The 25,298-nt window shown below is 33.9% G+C and overlaps 4 protein-coding genes across 4 annotated transcripts; all 4 read right to left on the reverse strand.

Moving 5' to 3' along the window:
• Positions 1 to 237: 237 nt before the first annotated feature.
• Positions 238 to 2,504, reverse strand: TRIADDRAFT_55747 (uncharacterized protein; the record flags this gene model as incomplete). Its single annotated transcript, XM_002112037.1, has 6 exons — positions 238 to 504; positions 725 to 751; positions 927 to 952; positions 1,087 to 1,159; positions 1,241 to 1,288; positions 2,466 to 2,504. The coding sequence occupies 6 exons, from the start codon at positions 2,502 to 2,504 to the stop codon at positions 238 to 240; spliced, it is 480 nt and encodes a 159-aa protein (XP_002112073.1).
• A 5,001-nt stretch (positions 2,505 to 7,505) lies between these two features.
• TRIADDRAFT_24460 (uncharacterized protein) lies at positions 7,506 to 9,964 on the reverse strand (the record flags this gene model as incomplete). Its single annotated transcript, XM_002112038.1, has 10 exons — positions 7,506 to 7,593; positions 7,696 to 7,745; positions 7,854 to 7,918; positions 8,001 to 8,103; positions 8,185 to 8,263; positions 8,353 to 8,413; positions 8,518 to 8,619; positions 8,791 to 8,954; positions 9,073 to 9,158; positions 9,902 to 9,964. Coding segments are annotated over 10 exons (861 nt in total), but the record flags the coding sequence as incomplete, so codon positions are not given.
• A 4,456-nt stretch (positions 9,965 to 14,420) lies between these two features.
• TRIADDRAFT_55749 (uncharacterized protein) lies at positions 14,421 to 18,434 on the reverse strand (the record flags this gene model as incomplete). The annotated part of the gene is made up of 15 exons (XM_002112039.1): positions 14,421 to 14,486; positions 14,756 to 14,848; positions 15,047 to 15,124; positions 15,321 to 15,470; positions 15,585 to 15,740; positions 15,860 to 15,987; positions 16,095 to 16,195; positions 16,439 to 16,479; positions 16,603 to 16,636; positions 16,715 to 16,812; positions 16,903 to 17,011; positions 17,158 to 17,237; positions 17,344 to 17,441; positions 17,716 to 18,014; positions 18,268 to 18,434. 15 exons carry the CDS (start codon positions 18,432 to 18,434, stop codon positions 14,421 to 14,423), a joined length of 1,698 nt encoding a protein of 565 aa, XP_002112075.1.
• Positions 18,435 to 21,496: 3,062 nt separating this feature from the next.
• Positions 21,497 to 23,299, reverse strand: TRIADDRAFT_35864 (expressed hypothetical protein). Its single transcript, XM_002112040.1, has 3 exons — positions 22,546 to 23,299; positions 22,110 to 22,327; positions 21,497 to 21,935 (listed from the first exon to the last, which is right to left on the reverse strand). Exons 1-3 carry the CDS (start codon positions 23,246 to 23,248, stop codon positions 21,702 to 21,704), a joined length of 1,155 nt encoding a protein of 384 aa, XP_002112076.1. The 5' UTR covers positions 23,249 to 23,299; the 3' UTR covers positions 21,497 to 21,701.
• Positions 23,300 to 25,298: the final 1,999 nt, after the last annotated feature.

Consider the following 25,298-nt stretch of genomic DNA (forward strand, 5'->3'; position numbering starts at 1 on the left):
ATAACTCTAGTAATTGACAAATATAATGAATAGCTAGCTCTAAATACAGAACGAATGATGAGTTACTATGTTGCAATAAATCATAGTACACTTTTACAGTTTAAGAAAGTCTCAATACCGGCCATCATTGTTAGAGAGTAATATATAGTACAACTAGAATACATAATGGTTGAAGCACTTAGCTACTAAAAGTAAATGAGAATACTGCAAACGAAAAATCGAATGCCATTCAAAAAATTAGCGCCCGTGAGTAGTGTGAGCTGCATGTGTGCCAGTGCCAGCAGCTGGGGTTCCAGTGCCAGTAGCTGCAGTACCAGTTGCATGGCCGGTAGTATTTCCATGATGGCCAGTGTGATGTGGATTCATTGTAGTTGGCATCGAATGAGTAGGGTGCACAGTGCTGTTACTTTTGGGAGCATGATGCCAAACAAAGATATCGATAGTGATGCTTTGGAAAAGGAAGAGGAAACAAATAAACCATATATACCATGACTTTTCCGAGCCCTATTTGTGATAAGATATAAGAAGAATTGCGTTAAGCCTGTTATATTACTGTAAGGATTGAATAGCTCATCTTCAGTGCTACTTCAATATTTCAATGTAAGATAAAATCGGAAAATGTAGCATCCTGTAGTAAGAGTGTATAATTACAAATCGATAACGGGTGACTATCTGGCATTTTCAATAATGAGAATGTATATAAATCTTGTTGCAGTTAACTTACTATTATTCCACGGTAATACCAGAATACCTATATAGTAGAAATAAAATTGAATTATCACTTCTATGAATATCAAACATTGTAAGGAGTATCCTATATAAGCAACTGCTGTCGATTAATTATTGATTGTACTATGATTATTTGGATTCTATCGTTTACAAGTTGGACATGACATGGTATTGAATTGTGTAATTACAATACTTACAATTACTAATGCGAGCAAAGAGGAGACTAAACAGCAAGAAAATCAATTATTAGAAGGCAGTCATGAGTAATAATATCAAAAACTTGTGCATTCCAATCAGGAATTTTATATACGTCCAAAGGTATTTCTGTACTCCAATGCAATATCATATGGCACTTACTGACTAGATTAGCGGTCAAGAAATTGACATTTGGATTGGTAGCTGACTTTATACCACAGAAGACAAGTGCTAGCTAAAAGAATATAGAAAAATAATTAACGTATTATTGACGTCCCTGTAGTCTGTGAATATGGGTATGGTACAGCATACTTACTATACATGAGCACAGCGTTAACAGAATGGTCAAACGCCTGGCAAGTTTCTGCAAAAAGAAATGGAGCAAAATTATTCAACATTGGCAGGCGTATTTCTATAGAAGTATTACAAGGCCAGTGAAAACGCGTCTACTGTGCTTCTGTAATCCTTGCATAAGCAATGTTGAATTGTTTCACATCGTTCTTACGCGTATTAGGATCAGACATGATTAACGGATTTTTCTTGATTTTATTGTACTTGTACAGGCAAGACACAAGTTTCAAATTGGATAGTTTGTTGATTAGTCGATAGCCTGGTAAAGTCCATAGTAGGATTAAAGCAATCCATGAAGGACACATTTAATAACAAAATTTCTTCCCTAAAATTTAACATCTACTTTACGACACTCTCTTATTGTACTGTACAATAGAGCTTGAAGGATAAGGGTTCAACAACGGGGCCAATTTCATCATCGAGTCTTGACAAATTTACAAATGTACTAATGTAGTTTATAAAATTTGATTGTGATAGCTGATGGTAACGAGCAGGACTACTATTAAATTGGCCTATGTAGAGTAAAGTATAGTATACTGTACAGTATTGTGTTGCAAAGATCTGCAAAGCAGATCCATGTTGTACTGTACTTGAAAAAGTGTACTGTGATAGCGCTCCCTATTGCCTACGATGATTCGTTGGTTAATCGACCGTAGTAAAACTATCGTTAACGTAGTCGCATTTATTTGTAAGGTATGATGAGTAGGCTATCTCTTTCCAGGTATAATGATAGACTAAAGGGTATTTTGATGGCTTTGTTTCAGATTGACGAGTGGAACATCCATCTCACTGGTTGACTTTCATTCTTTCTTTTTATGGTAGAGTACTGCACGTCCATTATGGATTTGATCCCTCCTTTTACCGTTATATACGAGTATAGTAAGAACAGCATGTAGAACTGCATTTGATTTAGATTAGGTTAAGAAAGAACAGAAAGCTTTTACATTTGCTTTGGTATCTCTAAATAACGACGGTAGAATCGGCCATGACTGCAATGAAGAGAAGTGTACCACTACAGTTGTATGATGGCCTACTTGGGCTCGTCCGTATCTCTCCAAGCGTGCAGTCACTTGATATACAGTTCACAATTTTCCATAGAAATTGAAGCCGTTGTCAACAGGAGAAGTAGGCCATCGTTCAACTAACAACGTTCATCAACTCCTAAATTAAGCTAAGAATGAAGTGTATACCTTTCGACGAGAATCTTCCTGATAAATCTGTTCCGCCATGATTGTTGTTGCGTTCCGAGGACTTTTGACAAGTACATTTAGAGACCCTCTATTGAGTTACCGTATACTGTATACTGCGCAGTGTACACAATACAACAACTGCGTTGTTGACTATGACATCATTATGGCAGGCGGCTAGCTAGAAAAAGCTGCTAGCTGCACTTCTACTTGGTCATGTACACTTAACATGGAGACTGTTGGTGGAATAGGAGAATGCCCAAGGGGAATTTAGCGTGTTTGCTTTTGCTTTTTTCACTATTACTCCAATCAGGGATGACTTAGTACGACTGCAGTGCAAGATTTGATGGCCTTTCAAAGGTGGAAACACCTTGTCTGTCAACTGTGATCAGTCGACATGAAGACCACCAAGTTACTGCGTATTTTTGGAGAATAGCAATGGAGAAAGTAGTACATTACTGTAGATTGGATTAAGATCTGGCGTGGACAGTTGACCGAGAGTCCTTCTCCATTGGACTAAAACTCCATGACTGGACGTATGATAAAGACCAGTTGCAAGCTATTTCTACCCACATAAGCTCGTTGACTACAGTATGATCTGCCCCCAAAAATAGTCAGGAAAAAAATCCCTCTTGTTGCACAGACTGTTTGGATCAATGAATGGAATGGATCCGATTTTTGTTTTTGCTCTTCTATCACCTGGCTAGTTGTAACAGTGGATGATAGACTTCTATGTTAGTGCATAACTTTCGCCTCGCATTCTAATGAAGTCTCTCTTGTTGTTCATTAAAATTATCAATATCATTTGAATTGTCTATTGTCTATTTTCCCTCTCTGTCTTGACTGTCTTTTCGACAGATGGATAGTGTAGTGATTTTTCTCCCAATCAATGGAGTCCCATCGCACAACTAAGCAACTATGACATCATGATTGCTATCTGCATCCATGCCCAGGTTAACAGGGAATACAGGGACAGCTTGTAGTCGAGAGAGGTTGTTGTCTTCTCGACAGATGGATAGTGTAGGGATTTCTCTCCCAACGAAATAGAGTCTTATGGCACAATTAAATTACTATGACATCATGATTAGCAATCTCCTTCCATGGCGACATTGCCGAGGCTAATAGGGAATACAGGGAATAGGCGTAATTTTGGTTATAGTCGAGAGAGGTTGTTGTCTTCTCGACAGATGGATAGTGTAGGGATTTCTCTCCCAACGAAATAGAGTCTTATGACACAATTAAATTACTATGACATCATGATTAGCAATCTCCTTCCATGGCGACATTGCCGAGGCTAATAGGGAATACAGGGAATAGGCGTAATTTTGGTTATAGTCGAGAGAGGTTGTTGTCTTCTCGACAGATGGATAGTGTAGGGATTTCTCTCCCAACGAAATAGAGTCTTATGGCACAATTAAACTACTATGACATCATGATTAGCATCTCCATCCATGGCGACATTGCCGAGGCTAACAGGGAATAAGGGGTAGTTTTGGGCAGCAGGTTATACGTAGTCGAGAGAGGTTGTTGTCTTCTCGACAGATCGATAGAGTAAGGATTTCTCTCCCAACGCAATAGAGTCTTATGGCACAATTAAACAACTATGACATCATGATTAGCATCTCCATCCATGGCGACATTGCCGAGGCTAACAGGGAATAAGGGGTAGTTTTGGGCAGCAGGTTATACGTAGTCGAGAGAGGTTGTTGTCTTCTCGACAGATCGATAGAGTAAGGATTTCTCTCCCAACGCAATAGAGTCTTATGGCACAATTAAACTACTATGACATCATGATTAGCATCTCCATCCATGGCGACATTGCCGAGGCTAACAGGGAATAAGGGGTAGTTTTGGGCAGCAGGTTATACGTAGTCGAGAGAGGTTGTTGTCTTCTCGACAGATCGATAGAGTAAGGATTTCTCTCCCAACGCAATAGAGTCTTATGGCACAATTAAACAACTATGACATCATGATTAGCAATCTCCATCCATGGCGACATTGCCGAGGCCAATAGGGAATACAGAGAATAAGAAGTAGTTTGGGGAACAGGTTGTAGTCGCCTAGTGCGCACCAATACAGCTCGATCTACGAGGCAGTTTGCTGTTATGGAAAGTGGTGTTTGCGCTATCGTTTTGTGTTTTTGTCTTTTTGTCTACAAGGCAAGGTAAATGTATAGAGTAAGCTAGCGTTTGAGGTAGTAACTTTGGTCACTGGGCGCAATTTAGTCAAAGTAGCAGTCGAGTCCTGTAGAGGGAAGAGTACAATAAATCAAGCAGCGAAATGGCGGATGATGAAGGAAGTAAATTGGTTACAGACGAGGGATCGCAACAACCCGATAACGAAAAACAAGTCAACCATGATTCCGGAGCAGGCCGTAAAATGGTAAATGAGCTTGAATCGTTGAAATTGAAAGATAGAATATCGACGATCAACGCTACGCATAAATCGTCGTTCTACATTATAACGGTAGTTTCGAAGTGAGACAGAGTACTTGCTACGACATGTTATTCGTCTTGTTTCGCATCGTATAGATTGAAATACAAACGGAGCAATCTTGATGCTTCGCTTAAGTCAAGAAGACAAGAATAGGAAATAGATAAAATGGATAGGTATATAGTATTGTATTCTAGAATGAATCATGTCCATCATTGGCATGGTCATGGAATAGGACTACTTGGACAGTAGATTCCCACGTTACAGTAGAAGGAACAATGTTGCAGCCGCTACGGCTAAAACATCAATGACAGAAAAGCTCCAACAAATAGAAATAATAAATCGGATCAACGTGGATATCTAATTCCTACAATAGGAGTTGCATATCCATGTTGATCCAAGAACCCTTATTACCGTACATTTTAAAATACATCGTCCATCTCGCAATGAAAGACAATACTAACTTTATTGCTTTGCAGTGTACTCTACATTTTAAAATACGTCGTCCATCTGGCAATGGAATACGATACCATTATTATGGCTGTGCAGTGTGCAGTATACATTTTAAAATACATATCGTCAATCTCGCAATGCAATGCCATTAAGAATTGCTGTATAGTTTGAAATATATCACAATCCATCAATCAATACGTATACATCTACTTATTAGTATCAAAAATAAATTCAGTACATAGCTACATACCATGACTGTGCTATGCTTACGAGGATACTAAAAACTCCTCACCTTAACAGTGCCTCCATAACGTGAAATATTCATACTTTGCTGTCTTTATGTTGCAATAGCGTATCTTCCAGTTGGTCTCCGTTATCGTCGCGACTGTCATGGTTTTGGTAAGTTCGTTTATACCAATCTTTGCCTACTTAACCTGTCATGCACATACTTGGACAATCTTATTCATTGCTGCATAATTATTATACTCCTACACGTATAGATCACACTGGGTCTGTCCATATACCGTGCAGTAGCTATCGATGGATTGTATATCTTGCTAGGAATAAACTTACTTGGTAAGAGTACTCATCGATTAATACTTTTAGTGTGTTCCTACATTGCCTAATGCATGTATATTGAAAAATAGTCAAATCTCGCAATATTTAATACTGTAACGTACTGAAAGAGAATTAATTAAATAGGTATTATTGCAAGTTAAATGAGCTTTACAGTAGTACAGTATTACGTATAAATTGAACGATTGATATCGTTCAATATTGACAGTCATAGGGCCGCTTATCTAGCTTAACTACTAATAGAGCAACCTAATTTACTTGCTATTCAATGAATTTACTAACGATGCATATATATGAATGTGTTTATTTTTTTTTTATACCAACCACAACTCATAATATAGCCGTCGCTCAAATTGGAATCGTTGTCGTAAGTCCTGTTACAATAATGAGTCAAAGATTTTTAATCAACTAATTTACGATTCAGCTAAAATATCAGTACAAATAATCAAGGGATGTTAACATGTTTCATTCTTTCAGTTTTACTGGATCCGTACTGAAGAAATACCAGCTAGTAAGAGTTGGTTTCTCTATGTCGTCGATCTTGCTGTGATTCTGGAATGTATCTTTACAAATATATTGCTGTTCAGGCAATAAATTCCGAACTCATATATATACTATCGTAGATGATTTTTGTTCATTGTGGTGCCATCTTATCACTACATTATACAGCACTTGCTAAACAAGGTTGAATTACTAATTGAAAATAACGACCAATGTCCACGATATACAAACTATTACACTTATTGATGTGGATTTTTTCTTATAAATAGCTTACCTATTCTATCAATATTACATATATATAGTGTATCTGGGGTAATTCAATTTACTCTCCCTTTACTGTATTAGGCCAATGTCATGTTATTAATTTAAATTATGCCCTAGTTAATAAATATCTCGGAAGTATAGAACAAAACTAATTTACAGTATCCTCAAGTATACTTATGGCTCTCTTCTTCTGTAGGAAAAATCAAACTGTATATTTCTCATTTCACTTAAAGGATTAACCATAGAGCTATAGTTGAATTTAACTGCTAAACTTTACCATGATAGCATATGTTTTGAACACGATCGTTTTATGGGTGTTAATAACCAATAAGATTATGAATCGTAGTCCAACTGTAGCAATCATTTTTATTGATAACCACGGTGATATAAAAAATCGAAATAAAAATAATCGATAGTTTTAAAGCTATACGAAAGCCATTATCATGTCTTTCCTTAATCATCTCTCCTATTAATTATCTATAAGGAAAATAGACGTGACATTATAAAGTAGTTCCATAGACACGATATCTAGATTTGTAATGATAGCATACTGACCATGAGTAATCGATAAGTATTATGATCACCTCTAGTACATCGATTAATTACTGTATCACTTAGACCTAGTGATATCTCCAAAACAAGTTAAATACTATAAATTAACTATTAGTTAAATAATAGCATCGTAGAGTTGGTCATAAATTATTCATGGAACGAAGTAACAGAATTATAGTATGTATATATAAAATCCGACCATTCCATCAACAATCACTATTTCTGGAAAACAATCATCCAAATACTTCAATTGTAAAAGGCAAATTAACCCAGACTGAAAGCAACAGATAACTGTTGCAATAACTGGCATAGTTCTTCATTGCCTCCTAGATTTTTAACTTCCTCCATAACTCTAAGAAAAAATTTCTTTTATTAATCGTTTACGATACTAGATTGCTGCATTAAAGATTTTAAGTTAAATGATAATTCAGTTTATGAAAGAAATAGAACGCACTGCACTGAAAGACCCCGCAAGATTTCTCTTGTATACGAGAACGAACCAACCTAGATTGACATAAATAGGTCAAGCTTTGATATCCTACTTTGAAAGTTATTAGTTGAGCCAAGAAATAATCGATAAAAAAGCATATTATAATGAAAGTTCCTAATCACCTTTTCTAATAGTTCCACGCAAAATTGCTTCACATGATCGTCCGTAGTACGTTGTCTAACGATATCTATGATATTGTTAAGAATAGTATTTCCGAAATAGTAAAGTTTTCAACGCAATACTCGTAGTTCGATAGTTTATAAGGATACTTAGAACAGTGTTTCTTCCTGTTTCAGTATGCGCTGCATGTATTATTGGAAAGGAGAATTTTCCTTCCGTTAAATCTTCACAAAAGCTTTTATTTTTTGAGTACTAAAAATATATCAATAGTCATGATTAGTATCGCTATAACCATTAAGGCAATAGTGACATGAACAGTAACGTTTGTTATACTTGTGTAGATTGTAGATTTGCATAGTCGTCCCCAATTTGAAAAAATAAACTGAGATAATTGAGTAAGGGAGTAAAATTTCTGAAATAAAAGGAGAGAAATGATGTATATCTATTAATCTGATAGTATGATACATCATTATTCCTGATACTTATCGATGAATATCATACCGTTTATTTTCGCTAAACAGCTGCATCAAATTTACAGCTAGGCGAAAGAGTCCACCAGTTTCTTGATAAAAAATTGCAATTTATTTGAAAATAATAGACGTACTATCAGTCTCTATACAGCAGTATGATAATATCACATGTACAAAATCGTTATCCTGATATTACTTTTATTGACCATCATTTTATATTCTTCTTCGCTTGGGCAATTGTGCGAATCTCTCCACAAAATATCTAAACCCTGCCCCTGATGCAACTCCAACATTTCCTCTATTTTATAATCGAAGCAAACATAAGCTAATCAGTGAAAGACTTTAAAACTAGATGGGTTATAAATTTTTGCCCTATTTTTTATCAAAATAATATACTCTAGCTAATTAGTGCTGTATTGAATATAAATTTTATATCCTAGGATACCCATGATCGCATTTCATGCTTTACCGGTAAATATTTTTACTCCATCAGGGTGGTTTAGAGATAAAATTTCATGCATTGCCTTAAAGTAGACATAATTGGCAGCATTGATTGTTTGAGCAAGTCCAAAGATCTGATGTGCTACTGGGACCCCTCGGCGTAACTTTGAATTATCTTCGATATCATCAATACTAAATTGATTTAAAAGTAGACGTAGGTTTATCTACCTCAATTGTTTCTGATACCTCTCAAATAAGGTGTAATATGGTAAACAATTGAGATTATTAGTTATAGAATGATTATACTTACAGTAAGCTTGCATTATGCAACATCTGCACTACAGAACTGATAGCTGCTAACTTATCCTCTGGTATTTGTAGCCAGTTGTTGAATGCCTACAATAACATTACAATCATAATCAATATGCATACATGGAACGTCAGTGACAATGTTCGCTTCTTCATTAATTTATACGAGCATACCTTACTTACACAGCGGCTGTCTACTGTAAATTAGCGTCTATTCACTAATATATCAGACTTTTCGAAAAAATTAATATATATCGAATACAATAAGATTTATACCCTAGCAATGATATTTCATTTCTAATACTGTCAAGTATCTTACAGCATTAACAGCAAGACTGCAAACTAGTGTCGCTTTTATTTATGATATTTAGGAAATCTTTAAAAGATTCTACTCGTCAGCATGTGTGACCTGTCATAAAGTCTTCATTATTTTAAAATTTGTAGTTGGCAACGTATAAAAAAGCCAATGGAAAATTGCGTAGTAATGCGATTACTAATTTTTCAGATTGTAACGAATCTTAAAGCTAGTATGTATCAAATGTGCTAATATTCTGCTACTGAAGAGCTAGGAAATTACAAAAGCTTACTGGTAATTTACTAAGTACAGTAGTTACAGATCATAACATTCTTATCAATGGACTTTGTACCTTATAAGGTAGTTGTAAGCGACTACTACTGTAAATTACACATCTCGTAACCTGAATAGAAAATATAGTAGTAATTCATCGCTCATTCTCGAAATATGTGAACAATTTGTGGCTTTATTCTGCTACATATTATTTATTCTTCTTACATCAAGATGTTCAGAATTCATTCTGAACTATACATACTTGAATCAGTTTGACACGAATCTCTTTTCCTGGAATCTGGACGATATATTGATACGGCTCCAAGCAAGCCTAAATTGAAACGAATTTCAAAACATTAATTTATTCGTATACGTAGTTGGGTGGCAAATAAAAATTACATCATCGTACGAATATTATTAATAGATTATCTCAAAATTTTAAAATCCAACTGATAATACAACCTATTGATATGTATCATCAAGAAAATCACTTGCCTATAGCCTTAAAATAAGACATATTTTCAAGATACAAATGAGTAGTAATTGTTGTGTAGTATACTAATAGCATAATTGACCTACAGGTAAAAACACCATATCAATAATTGCAATCGGTCAATTCTCTACACCTCAATGTCGTCATCATGGTACGATTGTAATAATTTCCTTCAGCGAAAATTAGCATTTCAAGTGTAGAACATTTTATGGTAAAGCGCTCGCTTTAGAGACCATAGTAAAAGTTTTAACTACTGAAGCTGCAAGAAAAAAAGCTCAACCAAAAACTCTGTAGGCACTAAGCAGTGGAATAAACGATCGATACTCGTACGTTGGTATATAAACATAATATACGTGGCTATGCTAATGCCAGATTAAAGATGATAGTAACATTAAGAATAAGTTGATTTCGAGTTGTAGTACATATATCTACTATAGCATACTGTATCTATTTGTACTCATAAGATTGTCATTTAAATTTACCTCATCTTTATCCGGGGTAAACAAACCATCATCAACTGCTATCATGGTTACACTTATGCAAGTAAGTCTAACGATACGTTAACTGCAATAAAATTAGCCCCTAAAATGTGGGTATTCCAAAAATGAATTCTTTACAGCAAGTAAAGGAGGTAAGATCTTGGCTTATCTATTGTAGTTAAATTAAAGCAGTTTACGCGTATTACTACAACAGACTATATCAGTCAACAAGGGGTAGCTTGAATTTTATAAGATGGTAATGTAGCGCTGTTTGACAAATATAACACTACAGTATGAAGAAATTGTTGTGATATTCAAATTTGAGAAGGGATAACAATTGGTGGCCGTAAAACTACGCCGGAACAAGATCAAATCAACAGGGTAAAAGCAATGTTAACTTAAGGTAATGCGAATATACGTATGCTAAGCGATGCCAGTCAATTCAGACACCATCCACTACCACATCTAATGATCAAAGTGAGACTGCGATTTATACAAGCATCCTCATAGATAATCTATTCTGTATGTTGATTGGATGGATGGATAAGCAACGGTCATGAATAACAAGACTACGTATTGTTTTAGAGAATTTGATAAGAAAGGTCAATCTCTTTTTGGCCCGAGGCATCAAATCAATTTCAGTCATTGAATTGAAGTATAGACTCAATAAAAAAGTTGATGTTTTATTTACAGCCCGCATAGTTTTATTAAAGAAATATCACTCATCTATAGAATACGGTAAATAAAATAGAATAAATACGTCTACTTGACTACAAGTGTCTATTCAATGATTGATTGGATCAATTTCAAAATACTGACCAATCCATACGTAATTATCCTGTTTTTACTTTCTCATCAATCATTCGTAGGCCATGCCCTCTCTTAACAGGCTGTGTATAAAAGTGTTGAAAGTGATTTCTTGGCGTAAGTTTAGTGTCATTCAGCTAGTTTAACATACAGGAAGACAACAACACCATGACTCATGCTGCCTTGCATTTCAATAACATACATATTCTAGTTGCGTTTCGTTCCATGCATGAAGTTTATTGCTATACTCTTCTACTATGGACATTATCATGTACAAATGTGCCACTGCAAGTGGATTGCATTTTATATTGGAAAGTACAACGTTGTCAGATTTCTTTTCACTTGCCGTGGCAATTGACTTGTACAAATGGTGATGATAATAATATCCTATCATTGCGTAGCATGTCATCATCACTGTCGCATTAATCAGTCACTTTGTTGTTTGCGCTATTGGAGTCTACTGTTGACAGTCAAGTTACCAACTGGGCTAGCGATGTTCATACGAGTTCAAGCATTGACAACAAAGATTAGTCTTTTTTATTACTGTTGATTTGTAAACGAATGGAATCTTGGATTTCTTACCCGTTCGCTTATGGCAGACTTATGAGTAGAATCGTTGCTTGATACATTCGGATGATTTTCTCTTATTATTTTATACTTAAGGCTTGACAATTGGAATGGCAAATTCAGCTCCGAGTTGGTTTTTGCCTCCGTCATTTTAGTGACTGACGTGATTGTTGTAGCGACCTACAGTATTTCACACGATCGACAGGTTATGCGAGTCTGCACTATACTCCCATCATACACTGAGTTAGGTATGGCATACAGTAGAGCGAATGAATCAGGCGTCGGTGACCTGTACTGTGGTACGTACAAGTATCGCTGCATAGATGACGTCATCCACTCTGTTCAATACTGAAATTGCGATGATAGGGCTCTGTGTCAATCTCCTATCTTTGCTATACTGTCACAGCATTTATTGTAATATGTTTCAGTGCCTACATAGCAGTGTCGCAAACACAAACTTCCTTATACCCAGATCTAGCTTTATATACGAATGATAAATTACTTCGATGATGGTTCCACTGCTGAAACGCAAATAGCTTCCTATTTGGAAATATTGAACTTAGTTTTGCTTATGAGAGAGGGTAAAATCATTTTGCAAGTTCGATACCACTACAAATGGCTGTTTATGGTGTCACGATAGATGGATTATAACCCTATTCCATCGCATTTTCATAAATCGGTAGTCAATGGATACAGTATGAGAATCCTTGCATGTATTTAATCAATGCTAATCATTTATACCATGTTTAGTTTGACGTTAAAGAACGCATCGATCTAATTGGATATATTGATATAAGCACCGTGCCGCGGACGCGTTGTATTTGTAGCTACATATAGGGACTGATTCACTGTTTAAAACCTAAAATTAATTTACATTGCATTGCAATGATACACTTAGATGGTGCTCGTATAAAAGCTGCGGTTTTTTAATCCTCGAGTCAGCAGGATTGCACCCGATTAGTCAATTTTTACATGGATCGATTATTCATTGAATCATGCTATATCCAATGTACAGTATTCATTTAATTATATTAAATCTACTTTGATAAGATTCTACGCATACGATGGTTTATACAAGTTGATTCAAAATAATAATTTTGTGCAATTTCCGCAGATCCTGCTAGTGATTACCATCAATTTACAGTAACGCATATGCACAAACCTAAACCACCCAACTGGTAATTTACAGGTCCCCAACCTAGTCATATAAATATTATTAACTGCAAACAACGGGTCTGAATGGACTTTAAATAAGCTCTGCTTGAAACGGAAATTACAAATGATTCACAAAGTAGCAAAATAATACATTAAAAATCCACGTCTCGTTATTGTCGTAATTTAATCGATTCCGGTCGAGAAATGGTCAATAAAGACTGAAATTGAGAGTATTTTGCATATATTGAACAGATAGTTACATTAATAATACAATCCATAGGTAGTTGCATACTTTTAGGATTAATTCTAAATTCATGTAGAACTTCTTGGAGGCAATAGGGTATAACTTCACAAGCCTGAGTTTTGTTTCTTAAAAAAATAGCCTTGTCTTTATTAAGATTATGCTACAAAGTAATGATCTTAATATACGGACATGATTATTCCTCTACAAGTTGAACAGAACATATGACGGTACATGTACAGCAACATTTTCTGCCATATCGAATGTTCCTGCAGACTGTATAACACTTTAATAGTACGATCATACTAATACCCCACTATTACTTAGTCATATGTCATTTGTGTATAGAAATATAAAATATCTTGTAATAAAAATAAAGAGCTAAAATTTACTTTAGGAAAAATTATTTTACAGTAAGGAATAATTGCTTTGGTAGATTGGTACCATTGCTTTATCAAAGAATATAAAGTTATAAATGTTTTCTATCCTTCTAAATACAATATGTAATACAATTTACGTCGTTATGCTAAAAATAATTGCAATAATTACTTAGCTAGCGCTGTCGGCTTTTAAATAAATAGAACAACTTTAATATCATCTCAGTATTGAACCGAAGTCAGTTTATAGCGATATATAAAATTGTTATACTCATATCGTATAATGATATAATTTGGCTAGTCTGCTTACATCACGGTTAAAATATCCTAGCGCCTTAACTGCAAACTAACTTTACCAAACATCTTGGATTGTCTTTTGATATATTTATAGGCTTGTTGGAGTTATTATCCTAGATGTCCCAGGTCAATTCTATTTTTGAGATCTTACAACGCAACTTCTGTAGAAATCGAATATTTACACTGTAGTTGAAACAGATAAACATATACCAGTTGCTTTATAATAATACGTAACTTAATAATTTGAACAAATTATCTGATGCTGATATGCAATAAAAATGAAGATATCATTAATCAATGTTAGAGCAAATATGATCTGAAATCATTACCAGAAAATACGCCATGCTTAATCCATTGACTCATAATTAAATCGGCTGCAAGACCGTATAATCCTCCGATTTTGTGCCTATACGTTGCAATCGATTATGTTCCTATAGCAATAATAAAAACAGTCAGAAAATCGTAACTTGATTTACTTATGATAAGGAAAACAAGCTATCTTAATAATTATAATCTTTAAGTAAAGTAAATAATATTACTCTTTCTTTATTATCAATAATATTCTATGTTGTAAATCAGTAACCTGGTTCATCAAACTTTAAAAATTTCAAGTTACGTCTCAATTTCGAAAAATATAATTTATGTACCGTACTACTAATAAAATACATGCTTATAACTACATTTAGCTTAAGATATTTACCCTCTCTTCCTCTACTAGAAGATGTTTGTCTTCCTCTGCTCGAAGTCTATGATGATGTAACAGTTTTTGGCTTTCATTTCTTGCATGGAAATGCTATTGAAAGCAGCAATTGCACGATTTATTAATACGCTTAAAGTCATATAACTATTATTTACACTTAATCAAGCCAATTCCTTCATGTATAATTTCCTTGTATTTTTCCGGAATGATTAGCTATCAAATACTACACTAGTTAAATCTTTACGATATATTCTACTGAATTATACAGCGATATACAGTAGTTTATAATACCTTATCGCGTTCACTTGCTTGCTTTCTTATTTGATGTTCTAGCTCTAGTTCCATCTTGCGCATTGCAGCCGCTGCGCGCTACATACAAACGATAGCGATTAATTATGTCAAAATTATCATGGTCATATAGCGTAAGAGTAAATTACAAATTCGAACGAGATATAGCTATTGACACATAGAACTCAGATCATCATCGAAATATTATGCATGTTGATACTTAAGTTAACTTAAGCTCGGTTCTATCGATCAATATCACTCGATTAAAATATCATACCCTTAATTTAGCTTCGTTATCTTCTTTTAACAATATTAGATCTTTCATTAACTTGTTCTGAATTTGCTCCTGCTTTCGATACATACTACCGTGTTCCCTGACCTTTGTATACAAATTATATTCTGCAGCTTCCTCTTTAGTGACAATCCTCTGCAATGGCGAACAATTCATTAATTAAACAAAGCTGAAATATTATAATTCCTATTGCAAAATTCCGTTATATTTTTCCTTATAAATTTATTGGCTTGGCATTAATAATTCTACCTTCAATTGCTTTACAGCATCTTCATGCCGTCGTCTAGTACTATTGTAATTCCTCTCTTTCAACCTTTTTTGCCAATCATCTAGTTTTACTTGACTTCTCTGCTTTTTTCCACGAATTTGCATTTCTAAGACAGCGTTTCTTCGAGCCTCCACTTGCTAATTTTTGGATTAAAACAATAACAAATATTCGCAAATAGTTAGATTCTTTAATTGCTTTACACGGTTGTATGGTATAGTTATGCCGCCAGAAATCAAAAGTTAATAAAAATTATTACCTCGACTTTATCGATCATTTGTTGCCTTTTGGCTTCTCTAACTAAATATTCTGCGTTTTCTTGAGCCCTTCGTTGCGCTTGTGAATTACGTTGCAAGTTAGTACGAATATCAGTCATTGCTCTTCCTTCTGTTCTCCATAAATAGTAGACCGGTATAGCAAAGCAAAGAAAGCAATTGATCAGCAATGACTGAAAAAATAATTACTGATATACTAATGAGTGAAGGCTGACATACCATCGCGACTCTTCTCCGATAGAGACTCCTTCGCATTTCGAAGTTCGTTACTAAACCTTCTTTTATTAAAGTAGTACTGATTGGATACACTTTCCATAGTACTATAAATCAAAAAGATATCATTATAAATTCACTAATTAGTTAAGTAAGCTGTAGTAACACTCTACAGCCATCTTGATTTCTTTAATTATTTATTACTAGATAAATAATCTTATTCGTCTGATAATCTTTGTTTCAAGAAACTTAGTACAGGGGACTAAAAGAAAACTTACGTATTAAACTACGCAATTCAAAATTAACGAATAATGGTATCCGAACAAGTGCATACAGTTAATTTAACTTACTTTAGATTTTTTTCAACTTCAACATCTTTATCTAAGCTATCCTATAATCAAAAATTTCATTCCCAAATTATTTGAATAAGAAATAAAAAGCGCTATAATTGACTTTACATTATTAAAAAGGCTAACAGCACAAAGCAAAAGTCGCTAAGATTAAAATAACGTACGCGAAGTTTCGATGATATAAGTTGCTTATGAACTCTAAAATAATGGCGATAAATTAGATGACATCAATACAGAACGTAGTAGCTAATAAAATTAAAGAAAGATTAAAATTACTCTTGATCTTCCAAGATCTTCTTTCTACTTGCTTGTAGTTCCATATTGGTCGATAAAGATAAATCTGCGAGCTCTTGTTTTAGTTTAAATTGCTCTTCCTGTCATAATATGAATATTCGATCCAGATTAATTAATAATCTGCTGTCTGAAGGTACTAATATTATCAAAGATAGCCGCCATTGCTTCACCTCGTTATGTTTAAATTTTTGCTGAAAGTCTGATGATAAATGTTCTAGCTCTTGCTCTTTCAATGCTAACTTAGCGGCTACTGCTTCGTACTTCCTTTTTAGCTCGTTTCTGTAATAATTTCATAATTATTATTATAAATGCTAACACAAAAACTAAAGCAATAGGCACATCAATTATTAATCGCATTTATTATATCATATATATTCTAGATTCCATATCAAGAGCAAAAATATATTAAAAAACGTAAAACTTACGATACTAATGTGTGCTTTCTTCCAGCGTCTTTAATTTTTTGAGAGAAGTTTATCCGATCGTTAATGGAAAATTTAGTATCCTATTAAATTAAATTAAAAAGTACAAAAGTGATTAGATTAAAATATGAATAAGTCACTGAAATCAATATTAATTACCAATTTTTATTATTGTAAAGAATATAATACCTCGATCTTTAATCGATCATGCTGTCTTTTAGTACTAACTATTCGTTCATCATTTTCTCGAATCATTTGCTCTTCCGCTCGATCTTTCTTGCTAATTGCTATTAATAAATTGAAGCAAATCAGATGTTATCTCACTAACTAATCCAATCTCTGAAATAAGAATTTAATCATTCCACTTGAACACGAGAACGAACTATAAATAAATAAGATTTTTAACAGTCTCAAAAATATATTTTGTATCATTCACTAGCATAATTATTTTTCCCTAAAAGTTATACTTTCAAGATAATAAAGCATATGAAATTTAATCTTACTGACATCATATTCATCCATAATATATAGGATATTTCTACGATACAGTGATTTACATACACTTTTCAATAACTCTCATCGTTCTTCGCAATGTCTGTTGTGATTTGATGATATCTCCTTCAGCACGTTTTAATTCACGCTCTTCTTGTTTATGCTTCCACATATGATCTTCGATAGCTTTCATATGTTGTCCAAACTGCTGTTCATGATCCGTCATTTGTTGACTCAAGCTGACAACATCTTTAGCACGCTTAGGATAATTTACATCATGGTGTACAATTTTCTTCTTGATCGTTTTAATATAACGCTCCGAATCTAGATATCCTAGAGGGCCGCCCTTCCTTTCTTGTTGTTGATCACTATTAAGATCGTGCAATATAGCATCGCAAAAATTGAAACGTTAACTACATTAAATTGTTCTGACGGCCGTACTATAGATACGGATATTACCAAGTCAAGTAAGAAAATAAATGAAGATAAAATTATTTCACATAAAGTATTTACTACCCTATTTTACTAGTTTAAGTTAGCATCACCACTGTGATTGCGCTATAATATTTTAATTGTTAATTGTCCTAACCACTGTACCCAGTATCATAGGTGTAAACGTACCGAATAAAGTTGGGAAAATCATGTATTTCTTCTTCTTTGCTCTTTTTCTCCTTGGGAGGATCTTTTCTATACTTTGATACAATTTCAGGCAATTCTTCAACGTTAATAATTTCTAAATTTTTATACCGCTGATGTAAAAGCGGCTCACGACCGAACGTCAACACCATGATTATATTATGAAATTTAAGATATGATCGTATCGGTGGTAGAATATTGTTGATGTTTAAGCCTTTAAAATAGTGATCTTAATTGAAACATGTAGTCGATCCTGAGACAATTCGGCATCCAACACAAGGTAATATTGCAGAGTATTCCCAGGTCTAATTTAATGGTATCAATACGAACAAGATCGCTATATTGCAGTTAAATAAACTCGTGGAATGTTATTGCTGATCAAGCCCTCTATAGTCTAATTACTATTAGTAGAGTAATCCTGAATTAACTGATACAAAAAATAAGCTCTATGTCAAGAACTGAGATGTATATCGTATAGCCTTAGATGCTGGAGTTGCTATGGAAACGCTCGTAATACAACGCAGAATTGTTATTATACAGCAACTTTAATCAAAATAGCCTAACAGCAATTGTATGGTTGATAGGCATAGTCAGAGTGAACATATAGGGAATCCTATAGGAGCAACGAGCTCGATATGTTAAATATATAAGATCTCTGGCTATCGATAGTACCACATAAATCCTCTGCCTGCTTTCCCTATAAAATCTGAACGCTAAAATACTTTAGGTTCGATCCACGATTTCCTAAAGACTCATACATATAGTTTTGGATAGAGATAGTGCTCACTAAAGTGGCACTATACAAGAACAAATAATTAAATTAGTATTGGTTAATTATGAATCATTTTAAGAATGTTTTAGTTATATTATGTACTATAAAAGCTAATGTACTGTTTCGATATCATAACGTTATAATGAAAAATCGCTTACTTTAATTAAAAAGACAAAAAGGACTTGATAAAGCCCTTTAACATCTGTAATACCTCCACACTGAGATCTCATCCAATATTGGAAAGTTTATTCATGTATTGGTAGTAGCCTTTATTAATTACATAATAAGAGAGCGGATATAGCGTATTCCGGTCAGTAAAAATAGTAAGAAACAATAAATATCGTCACTGTATACTACTCCTTTTGACCGATGCTAGTTTCTCATTCCAGAAAATGAGACCCAATGACTACTATTTACAAAAGTGGCTTTAGTAATACGAGTAAAGACATACCATCATCGTGCTTTTCATGATTAGATGATTACTTAAGTAAAAAGGTGTAAGTTGTTTAGTTGTTTAGTTGTTTAAAAGACAACAATGTTAATTGTTATAGACCATACGGTAAAAAAGTTAATTATGTATAACAGGTGAAATGAACTATCGATATCTTATCCTAAATATAACGCTATTCAACACTCTATCAGCAATTAGTCAGCTATTTGGCAATATCTGATGTAAGATTAATATATATATCATGCACGATAATTGTATAATTGTTAATGTAGCAGCAGGATTTTGGTTTAAATTAATACATCTCTAAACTATCTCTTCACTTTCATTGAGCAAACTATGATTTATTTATAAATCAGCCAATTTTATCTCTATCTCGCACTGTGCCACAATAGACAGCAATAAGACAAATCGCTGTCACAAATTTTAAAGATGTTATGAAATAAAACATGGCATAAACGATTACATCAGATATAATTATGTAATTAGATCTAGTAATTAATCTTGATTGGGATATGTCATGGACTACTAGAACAGACCATGGTCAATTTTTAGTTGTCCTTGGATATGCCCATACCTCTCATTTCAACCAATTATCAAGAAATATATTCCAGTTTCTGGGTACCACAGAACATATTTTTATTCTACGTGCCTCGATTTACATTCAGTATCATATATTTTACGATGGCTCTCTATTTAATTGTGCATTCTATTCAATCGAAGATCATTATTCACATGCAATTAAACGGTAAACATTATTTTTCATTGCACGATTCTGGTACAAAATTATGATTTGTTATAAGTATGCCCTTCACCTGTTCCATAGTTAATACAATATATTAATTATCTACCGCAAATGCGTTTTATGCTTGAATAATTTTGTAAAGAAAGAATTTAACGCCATTCAATATTCAGTGCTGATAAAGGCAAATAGGTTACGTAAATACTAGGGCGTTTTATTAAAAGGGTTTAAATTAAAGGGTGCCTTATCGTCTCTGAGAAGATAAACCTGGTTTTACTTACATTGTCAGCGGAAATGTACTCCCTGAAAGCTGAAGAATATAAATTAGAATCTTAAAATGAGTGAGTGCGGCTTATGGAGACGATATTATCGTTCATGACTAGAATTATAAAAAAAGTAAAGTAGTTAATGGTACTTTCACGATTTGATTTCATAACATTCACTTTGAAATGCGATATACGGTAGCTATCAATTCTTCAAATAATATCTTTTATCATTTTATTATGCACCTAATTTAAAATTTTATGGTCTGTATGATGTGCGTATATCTTGCAATTCTATGGAGCTGTAGGCTAAATAAGATGTATTGGTATTTATTGAGAATTAGGCCTATAGTGAAAGTTACCAATATTATCTCACGTAATAAATGCTTCTAATTTCCAAAATGATCATTGATAACGATATTCATGATTTTAAATTACGTGATTTTTAGTCGTTTGGAAGTGAATATTCTTTATTTAGCTTATTGCAGTGTAGCAATGAGGTTAATACGATAAATGATAAGATTGAATACTCCTGTATAGTAATCAACGATCATATTGCTATATAGATTTTATACTTGTTGGTATAGTATCAGTTACGATACTAGCCAATTGTTTTGAAGCCTCCCTAATAATTAGTTAGTGATGTAATCATGATTATATGACATAGCAGCAAGCTAACACAGCATCCGCAGCGTATTTTTATTATGCTAAAAATATGCGGTATAGCATACATGACTTAAAAGTAATGATTAATGTACGCTGTAAGAATTATAAATTTGATAGGATAATACAGTAACTTAATATACGCTATAATACCCTTTAATTTCGACTATCAAAATGTCGATATCTGTCCCATTTCACATCGCCTAGAATACTATAGATGTAAACTCAAACCGCTTGAAAGCCAATTAGAAGCTGGGTACAATTAGGTTGGTGTAAACAGTTCAGCCGTAAATAGTCTGTTCTTTCCATAAAATTTTATTAATTGCCAAAATACTTTTTATTTAATGCTCATATATTTCACATCACATCGTTAGAACGCATAGTTCTATCGAATATTGCATCTAATGCGATACAAAGGTATAACATGTGCATAGCTATTTCACCGGTATTTAGGTGTGATTTCTAAAATATAACTGCATCTTACTCTATCAATATAAATCACTTTTTTCTTTACGTGATCAAGAAATTTATTTAAAACCACCAAGCCGGTTGAGTTGGTGCCTGAGTTGGGGGATCAGTTGGTTGTGGGCCACCACTACCAGGAGTCATAGTAAAATCGACACGGCTAACACCGCTAGAAGAAACAGTTACAGATTTGGTGGTAGAGGAGAAACCAGAAGCAGAGGCAGTAACGGAGTAAGTACCAGGTAGAAGAAGACGCCAGTATTCTCCATCAGTGGTAGATTTGATTACTTTACCACGGCCCTATTATGTATAATTATTATTGCATATGGATATCAGTTTTGATTGATGTAATTAATGTATACCATGAATTATCACTTGTGAGAACACTAATATTGTAAACATGATCAGTGCTAAAGCCATCAATAAAAATAAAAAATAATTTTACGTGTTGTAATTAGTAATTAGAATCCTAACCTGGACAGAAATAGAAGCACCAGAGACTCTGCTACCTTGATTATCAGTAACGATACCTTTGATACCTTGGTGAACTTGTTCCATATAAGTCAATAAAGCGTTCTTGTTATCTTGCCAGAAGCCAGATAGTTGACTGCCTACTGGATATTTCGTGCAGCTAAGTTCCAAAGTAATTTCGAAGCAATTGCTCTGTTGGTAGTTGTAATCTTGCATACCACCTATTTGAGAAGGAAATAACAAGTTTACATCCCAGAACTTAGGTTATTATAGCGTATATGTCGGTATAACTTGTTAGCAAGTTATATTACATTTAACTACAGTATTTATCATGGCATATAAGTGTTACATCCAAAAGAAACCTTTCTAAATCATTCATAAATTAGTAACAGATAAATACACTTAGAATTATCATATCGTTAAATTCATGAGAAATTACCAGTCAAAGGATACCAGTCGGCACCATTGGTGATACCGTCTTGGAAAGATTCGGAAGATCCAGGGCATCGACGACCCTTGGACATAGAAGCGTGAGCAAAAGAGTAGGCTTTAGATAAGTCCTTGAAAATGTCGTCGTCAGATGTAGGACTGTAGACAGCAGAATGTTGAAGATTGTCATCATATGGATAGTTAGCAACCAAGGCACCACCGTGAAGATTGGCGGAGATTACAAATGGATAGCTTGCAATCCAGTTAATGACAGCAGTTGTTTCGACTTCAGCAGCACGAGGTTGGATTAAACCTCGGACATAGTTGGTAGAGACAGGGAAATTACGATTTAAATCGATACCACGAGCATTATAACGGCCAGTGACGCCAGATGAATCGCCTTCTTGAGCTCTTTCCCAACCATCGGGATTCATGGTGGGCATGATATGTAAGCGAGTAGAATCTACAAGATTCTTAACACGAGTATCACTAGGATAGTTGGTACAGATGTATTCGATCAAAAACAACAACAATTCACGTCCAGTAACTTCATTGCCGTGCATGTTGCCAACATATTTAAGTTCTGGTTCAAGAGACTCATGTTGTCCTGGATTGTCAGAAATTTCCATAACGTATAATTTTCTACCTTCAACGGATGTACCGATATCGTACAATCTCATGATAGAGGGGCAACGGTTGGCTTGATTTTGCATAAAAGATCGCAATTGAGTATAGCTATGATGGGAATAGCTGGTAGGATCGACATCTGCGATGGTCGTTCCAGCAATTGCCAGTGTTAGGAGCAAGGTAGTAAGAAATGCCATTATCGCAACGAAGATAGACTTGGTGATGCAAGAATAACAACGTACAATAAACTATGCGTTATTTTTATAACTTCGGCGTAACCTTGCTCGAATAACGGAGTCAATTGCTGTCATTGATGACAATGTCAAGATTGACTGTTGTAATCCATTAATAATGTAAATAAATAACTAATCCTTCAACAAATAACATAGCTTACCGTAAGTATTTAGATACTCTATCGTGAGGATGACACACAATTTTTCAGAATTACAGATTATGTGGATAAAGCAGATGAAAATTCCATGAATTTATATCACTGATAGATGAATACAAACCTTAGATAAATGTGTTCATAAAGCCTTTCATATTACCTTAAGCTAGTATGTTCCGTTCATTTTTACAATATAAAAATAAAACTGCCGCCGGTAATTAAGAAATTGAATAGAATATTAGTGCACTACGGTAAAAAATTAATGAAGATAAAGGGTGATAGATTAAATCGCTTATCACGAGACCAATAGTATTGTAAAATAGAATGTTTATTTAGCTATCGAACTGGAGGAGAGTCATTAATAAGATTAGCGACGCCTAATTTGATCACAAAAAAATGGGATATAAAATTTGCATATTACTATTTAATGAGATCCGTAATTGAATACTATATCATTGTGGCTATTTATTCAAACAAAATTGAGCCCTAGGTGATTTATGGTCTATGTTGTTTTAACCCATTATCGTGCCAATCCCTTAAATTTAATTCCTGAAAATTGGTATAAAGGACACTTTCAGCATGCTTGTTTTTACTGTAGAAATATCCATCAATATATATTAACCTGTTACCTTCATGCTATTAGGGTAAGAGAAAACAAGTAAATTAAAGAGAAGATAAATTTAAACATTGTACAGTAATTGTAGAGGCGTCATTTCAGTCAACTTAAATAAGATCATAACTATCGAATATTATCATCAAGTAATAGTGATTTAATCGCCGCAATAAACCGAAAAGAATATGGTAAGCCATGCAATACGATATTAATAAACACCTCTATTTCAACAATGTTTTCTTAACGGTTTGAGGATATGCACAATAAATTAATAAAATGCTTGTTCACGTGCTGTACAAAAATCATTGCTATTCCAATCTTCACTAAAAATGTGACTTTTCAATTCTCATAATCTACGAAATTATGGTCTAAAAATTGTGACGAAATTAATACTATCAATGTACAGATACGGAACAGCTTCAGCAATTTTATGTACTACTATTATGTATTATATTCAACGCTAAATATCTATAATTTTACTCTACTTTTTAATCAAATTTATTGAAATGATTACTAAGACATTGTTGATCTGGACATTGTACTCATGAATATGTACGATTTCGTTTCATTTTACCGATAACTAGCCTTTAACTTATAGCTTTAATTCAGGTTATGTCATAATAAATATTTTTCAACAGTACATCAAATCATTAATATTCATGTGATTACTATTGCGATTACATCCACCATAGGTTCTAAACTCGCTGACAATTTGATATGTAAATCAATTTCCATTATACTTTTATTAGTATATGAATATTTGTATACATGCCATTTACCGTAAATTGCTTATTAACGACTGTTGAGCATATATTAACATCAAATAGGATTATTTCGTTGTAAGTACCCTATTAAGACTAGTGAGTATATTATCGAGGCACCTTCTATCAATATTCATCCGCTTGATGCATGGTAGCTAATCACTACAATTGATTTATTTGTGCTGCGAGATTCCAAGCTGCATCTTGATTATGTGTAATTAGCCTGATTAGTAGGATTTAACTGCCCCATAAGCGAACGTTTCTTTGCTGTATAAATTATTCAAGTAAGCTATACATTGCACACTTATCTATGATATCCATATTGCAGGTCGAGCATTAATCCAGGGCTACTTAACTGCTTAAATTGTAACATT

Source organism: Trichoplax adhaerens, genomic scaffold (assembly GCF_000150275.1).
Source record: "Trichoplax adhaerens TRIADscaffold_4 genomic scaffold, whole genome shotgun sequence".
Lineage (NCBI taxonomy): Eukaryota > Metazoa > Placozoa > Uniplacotomia > Trichoplacea > Trichoplacidae > Trichoplax > Trichoplax adhaerens.

Coding starts and splice junctions, on each gene's coding strand:
- TRIADDRAFT_35864 (XM_002112040.1), bottom strand. CDS start 23,248: ATGCAAAATCAAGCCAACCGTTGCCCCTCTATCATGAGATTGTACGAT. Junction 22,328..22,545: donor CGACTGGTATCCTTTGACTG/GTAATTTCTCAT, acceptor CTTCTCAAATAG/GTGGTATGCAAGATTACAAC. Junction 21,936..22,109: donor GTGCTTCTATTTCTGTCCAG/GTTAGGATTCTA, acceptor TATACATAATAG/GGCCGTGGTAAAGTAATCAA.